We start from the raw sequence: 6,455 nt of genomic DNA, 5'->3' as shown, positions 1-6,455 counted from the left end.
CTGGTGTATAAACACGAGGAAGTGTGTAAGGTAATCAGATATTGTGACAGTGATTACGCAGGTGATGTGGATGACCGGAAGAGCACATCTGGACTAATTTTCTCTTATGGATCTAAACCGATTGTCTGGAACTGCTGCAAGCAACCTGTGATAGCTTTGTCATCCTGCGAGGCCGAGTATATATCTGTCACCGCAGCAGCTTGTCAGGGAGTTTGGATTAGTCGCTTCATAGACGAACTCCTTGGTAAGCATCAACAAAAGTTCAAGATGTGTATTGACAACAAGTCGGCGATTGAAATCAGCCGAAATCCGGTTCATCATGGGCGAACAAAACACATTGATGTCCGCTACCATTTCATCAGAAACCTGGTTGAAGAAAAGAAGGTGGAGTTGAAGCATGTATGCACTGACGATCAACTCGCGGACATACTCACCAAACCTCTCAGTGTTAGAAGATTTGAGGAGCTCCGCAAACAGATTGGGATCTCGCCGGTGAAAGCAGGCTCGGATCAAGGAGGAGATTGATAGAGTGATCCTCACCGTAGATTCCAAATCCAACGTTTAGTTTCCTATTTCGTGCAGGATTAAGTCGCAGCCGTCGGATCTGTGGAGTTATGACGGCATCCACAAAGCCACGTCTGAGGAAGTGGGGGCCGACGGTTGTAACTGCTATCTTTAGACTTGTGTTCGTTTAAATGCTCCTGTGAAGGATGCTGTGTGTGTGCGAAATACGCTGTGTGTTTTCTTCTTTCCTTAAGTGTGTGCTTTTTTTCTTGGTTCTCCCTCCGTCTCTGTGTGGCTTGGCTTGCAGCAGATCATTCCTTGAGAGCCTTTCTGCTTACATCCTGGTGATCTCAACGCAGAGATGGGCGTTCTTTCGAGCGAAATCATCAAACGCGCTAGAAAAGACATCGTCGGCGTGAGAAACAACAGTTTGCAGCGCCATGCACCTCAGTGTCTCACTTGCACAGGCCTCGGCGAGTTCAAGCGCTTCAAGAGCATTAGCTGAGGTCAGGGCGGCGACTAAGCGGTTCTCGCAGAAGCTCTTTAGAAAGGGAAGGTCGTACTTGTTGGCGGCGTGAGGAAGTGCGCTGGCGTGCAAGCGAGCGTCGTTCTCTGAGATGGCTCCTCTGTAGAGGAATTCTAGCAGGCAGTGGAGCTGGTCGTGGTTCAGCTCCGGCAGCGAGATACCAGCGCTTGGCGGGGACTTGCACTCGTCGGACGATAGCATAGCGCGGAATATCTCTGGCCTTGTCGCTTGGGAAAGACCCGGAAAGAAGAAAACGAGGATGAGAAAGAATACTCTCTCTCTCTCTCCCTCTCCACATCTCTCTCTCTCTCTCCATCTATCTCTACCTCTCTCTCTATCCTTATCTATATCTCCGTCTCTATATCTATCTATCTATCTATCTATCTATCTATCTCTCTATCTATCTATCTATCTATCTATCTATCTATCTATCTATCTATCTCTCTATCTCTCTATCTATCTATCTATCTATCTATCTATCTCTCTATCTCTCTATCTCTCTATCTATCTATCTATCTATCTGTCTATCTGTCTATCTATCTATCTATCTATCTATCTATCTATCTATCTCTCTATCTCTCTATCTATCTATCTATCTATCTATCTCTCTATCTATCTATCTATCTATCTATCTCTCTATCTCTCTATCTATCTATCTATCTATCTCTCTATCTATCTATCTCTATCTCTATCTCTATCTCTATCTATCTCTATCTATCTCTATCTCTATCTCTATCGATCTATCTCTATCGATCTATCTCTATCTCTATCTCTATCTCTATCTATCTATCTCTATCTCTATCTCTATCTCTATCTCTATCTCTATCTCTATCTCTATCTCTATCTCTATCTCTATCTCTATCTCTATCTATCTCTATCTATCTAATACTTCTACCTACCAATTGTAAAGGATCTTCGAAGGAGATGGACGGAAGAAGACTGAAGAGATAATAGAGAGAATAGGGAGGATAGGAGAAGAAGACACCAAGGAGAGATGTGATCTTAGATCGTTGTTTTTCCTTACTGTGAAAGATTACATTAGTTTGTTTTTATAGATCGTATAGGTGTTATCAGAATAGTAAGTAGCCGTTTGATCGAGATATATCCGTTGTAACAGAATACAACGGATATATCCGTTTAAAATCAGATATAATCTTGACTGTTATAATAAGATGGGCGCACCGATCATGATCGTTGATCGGTGCAATGGGCCCATGTGATAACGTTGAATCTAGATTGTATCTTGACCGTTATAACTAAATGGATGCACCGATCACGACCGTTGATCGGTGCAGTGGACCCATTGTGATCCTAACCATTATAATCCTGTCTAGATTTAATCCTAACCATCTATGTTTGAACCTGTATTTAATCCTATAATCTAAATCTCTAACAAGTATAGTATGTACGTTCATTTTACTACCTAATCTGGATTAGATCCTAGTTGATGATCGTCACGCACGACCATTGTCCTGGCGAGTTGACGCACTAGCCTCTTTGCTGCTGACTCCTTAACACCAATCTATTTATCCACCTATTTATCTATCAATCTATCTTTTGTAAGGATGTCTTGTAACTAGAAGCCGATAAAGCTCAAGAGAGAGAGAGAGGTGGAGGGAGGACGGAGAGAGGGAGTAGTTGCTTTAAATGGAGGGAGAGATAAATAAGATGTTTTGTGAAAGTACGAATATATTGGGATAGGATAGATATTGTGAAGTAAGAGAGAGAGAGAGAGAGAGAGAGAGAGAGAGAGAGAGAGAGAGAGAGAGAGAGAGAGAGAGAGAGAGAGAGAGAGAGAGAGAGAGAGAGAGAGAGAGAGAGAGAGAGAGTAATTAGTGCACCAGCAATGATCTATGGGCGAGTATTGGATCACCGCCGCCTCTGGGCTGGACAAGGATATCGGTGTGCATTGCTTCCTTCAGAGCCACCTCAAATCCACCGAGAAACTCTAGTTTCTTCTGCAACGCCTTCTCCTTCTCCTTAATCTCTTTGATCGACATGAACGCACCAGACAACCCCTCTGAATTAATACCCACTTTTTTGGCATTCGAACTTCCAATAGGAGGAAATTTTAAACAAAGAAGAATTTATATTATCTTCACGGGAGGATCGCCAGAATTATCTCTCTCGACATCGTTGACTAAGTTTATCAATGATTTCGCTCCTTCGTAGCAAGATACGCAGATTGAATTCCTTGGCAGTCGAAAAAACATGGCAGTAGAACTACAAACGCAGCAATCCATGGTGCTATTCCTCTTCTTTTCCCTGGTTTTTCTATGGAGGATGTCTTCAAGCGTTCGCGTTGAAGATAAGTGGACAATTATGTTGGCCTTCAGCAGAGGATCTCTCTCCTTTCTCAAATTTCTCTCTCGCCTGAGGAGGGTCGCAGACCAATGGCAAAGAAAAAAAACAAAAACTGATTTGTTCTGTGTTCAGGCTATCACTTAAATAGACAAATCAGAATCCCACGATCCTGACTTCGTGCGCTTGGCACGTTTGGAGGAAGACTGGAAAAGATAAACTGATCTCACGACGCCCAAGTCGTGTACCAACGAGTGGGGGGAGGAGTTGCCACGTTTTCCTCCTTTGACCCATTCTAACTGCCACGTCCGGAGCACCGCAGGGCCTTCAAGGGTTTAGTTTCAACATTCTCCCCCCTAATCCTGGAGTGGCCCAAGGTTGCGGACACCGAGTAGATGCCGCATCGTCGCCAGCTTTGCCGCCGGCAATGCCTTCGTCAAGGGATCAGCTCTTTGCTCCTCGGTTCGAATGAACTCAATGATGATCTGACCTCCCTCGACACACTCACGGATGAAGTGGAACTTGGTGTCGATGTGCTTACTGCGTCCATGGAACACCGGATTCTTCATTAGTGCAATCGCCGATTTATTGTCGACGAACATCTTCACGGGCTTTGGTTGTCCTCCGATCAACTCGCATAGTAAACTTCGTAGCCATAGTGCGTGACACGCTGCCGATGTTGCCGCCATGAACTCGGCTTCACATGACGAGAGCGCCACTGTCTTCTGCTTCTGGGAGTTCCAAGCAACAAGGCTTTCATTAATATAGAACGCCATACCTCCTGTGCTTTTGCGATCATCCATGTCACCGGCCAAATCACTATCGGTGAATCCAGTGATTTCTTCTACACCTCCTCTGTTGTACACCAGGCCGAAGTGCATTGTTCCCTTCAGATATCTCAGGATCTGTTTGACTGCCTTGTGATGCATGACAGTAGGCCGCTCCATAAATCTGCTTGCTACACCAACTGCGTAGGACAGGTCTGGTCGTGTGTGGAGAAGATACCGGAGACACCCGATGATGCGGCGATACTCTGTGGCGTCCACTGGGTGTCCCTCACCATCCTTATGCAGTTGCATCCTTGGCTCCATGGGATACTTGGTGGAATTACATTCACTCATACCAAATTGCTCCAGAACCTTCTTGGCATATGCAGCTTGCTTGATGGAGATTCCACTTTCGCCTTGTGCCACTTCAATGCAGAGGTAGTGGTGCACAATCTGAGATCACTCATCTCGAATTCGGCCATCATCTGCTCCTTGAATTGTGCTATGGCGCATGGATCTTGACCCGTCACAATGATATCATCAACATATACTCCGATGATAATACCAGTGTTGTCTTCTCCTCGGGTGTACACTGCTTGCTCCTGCACACACCTTGTAAAACCAAGGTCCTTCAAGCTCCGGTCGAGGCGTGCGTTCCAAGCTCATGGCGCTTGCTGTAGACCGTACAAAGCTTTGTGCAGACGATACACCATATGCTCCTTGCCTCTCACCATGAAGCCTTCTGGTTGTGCAACATACACTTCCTCCTTCAGCTAACCGTTGAGGAAGGCTGACTTGACGTCTAAGTGATGCACCTGCCACCCTCGGTTTGCCGCAATTGCAAGAATGACACGTACTGTATCAAGGCGGGCGACCGGCGCAAACACTTCTTCAAAGTCGATACCCTGATGTTGCACATACCCCTTTGCTACGAGTCGTGCCTTGTGCTTGATCACCTCCCCATCTGAGTTCTTCTTGAGCTTGAAGACCCACTTGAGGCCGATGGCCTTATGCCCATTTGGAAGCTTTGCCAAGGACCACGTTTCATTCCTTTCGATTGACTCGATCTCCTTGCTCATTGCATCTTCCCACTCTTGTTGGCCAGCCGCTTCACGATAGCATGACGGCTCCTCCATCTCCATCAATGCTTCTCCATCGACTTCTTCCGCATCTTCTAGGTCAATACGACACGTCTCCTTCATGATGTCGGCGATGAGCTTGTACCGGACAGGACCGTTGGGTGATTCATCCCCGCCTTCTAGAAGAGGAGAGGCCCTTTTCAGAGGTGACATCTCAATGCTGTGATCAGGTATCTCTGTCCCAGCCGATGAGACTCCCTCGGCGGTTGGCGCACCTGCCTCAGCTGATGGCAGACTTGCTCCTGCCGATATGATGGACTTGTCCCAGCCGTTGGTTCTTCAACAACAAACTCCGGTGATTGGGCGGCTGATGTTCCTGCACTCCAACTCCATTCCACATTCTCCTCAAAGTGAACATCTCGACTAACATGTACCTTGTTGCGATGTGGATCGAATAGCTGATGTGCCTTGCTCCCATCCTCGACGCCAAGGTACACCATTGGTTGACTTCTATCGTCTAGCTTCTTCAAGTGTGGGCTTGTCACCTTCACATGCGCCTTGCACCCGAACACGCGGAGATAGGCAAGATGTGGCTTCCTTCCGTTCCAGGCTTCATATGGAGTGCGGCTACCCATGGCCCTCGTCGGTAGTCGATTGAGGAGATAGACGGCATGCCTTACCGCCTCCCCCCAAAACCTTCCTGGAACAGACATGCTCTTCAACAAAGCTCTCGCCATATCCATCACCGTGCGGTTCCTCCTCTCCACCACCCCGTTCTGCTGAGGTGTGTACGGGGCGGTGAATTGGCGATCGATGCCGGAGTCTTCGCACATCCGTGTGAATTCGACCGAGAGAAATTCTCCCCCACGATCTGTACGAAGAATCTTGATCTTGAGTCCCGTGCATTCTCAACCAACGCCTTGAACTTTGTGAATGCCGGAAGTGCCTGGTCCTTCGTTTTAATCACATACACCCACATCCAGCGAGTGTAATCATCCACAAGAAGCAAAAAATACTGGTTACCACCATTTGTTGCTGGCGTGATCGGCCCACAGAGATCCCTGTGGATCAGTTCAAGCGGCTTCTCTGCCCGAAAATTTGTTGCTGCCGGGAACGTATGCCTTGCCTGCTTGGCCACCAGGCAGCCCTGGCAAAGCTGCTGTGGATGAGATATCGGTGGTACTCCTCCCGCCATCGACTTATCGGCAAGCATCTTTAGCGCTTGGAAATTCACATGACCCAGGCGTGCATGCCACAGCCACGCCGGATCATCCAAGC

General features: G+C 47.1%; 1 protein-coding gene across 1 annotated transcript; it reads right to left on the bottom strand.

Moving 5' to 3' along the window:
• Positions 1–838: 838 nt before the first annotated feature.
• LOC144715898 (BTB/POZ domain-containing protein) lies at positions 839–3,273 on the bottom strand. The gene is given in 2 exon segments (XM_078590900.1): positions 839–1,309; positions 2,872–3,273. Coding segments are annotated over 2 exon segments (873 nt in total).
• Positions 3,274–6,455: the final 3,182 nt, after the last annotated feature.

The sequence above is a fragment of the Wolffia australiana genome, chromosome 19 (assembly GCF_029677425.1).
Source record: "Wolffia australiana isolate 7733 chromosome 19, ASM2967742v1".
NCBI classification, from domain to species: Eukaryota; Viridiplantae; Streptophyta; class Magnoliopsida; order Alismatales; family Araceae; genus Wolffia; species Wolffia australiana.
Note: the sequence above shows the minus strand (reverse complement) of the source record. Positions and strands in the feature narration are given on the sequence as shown.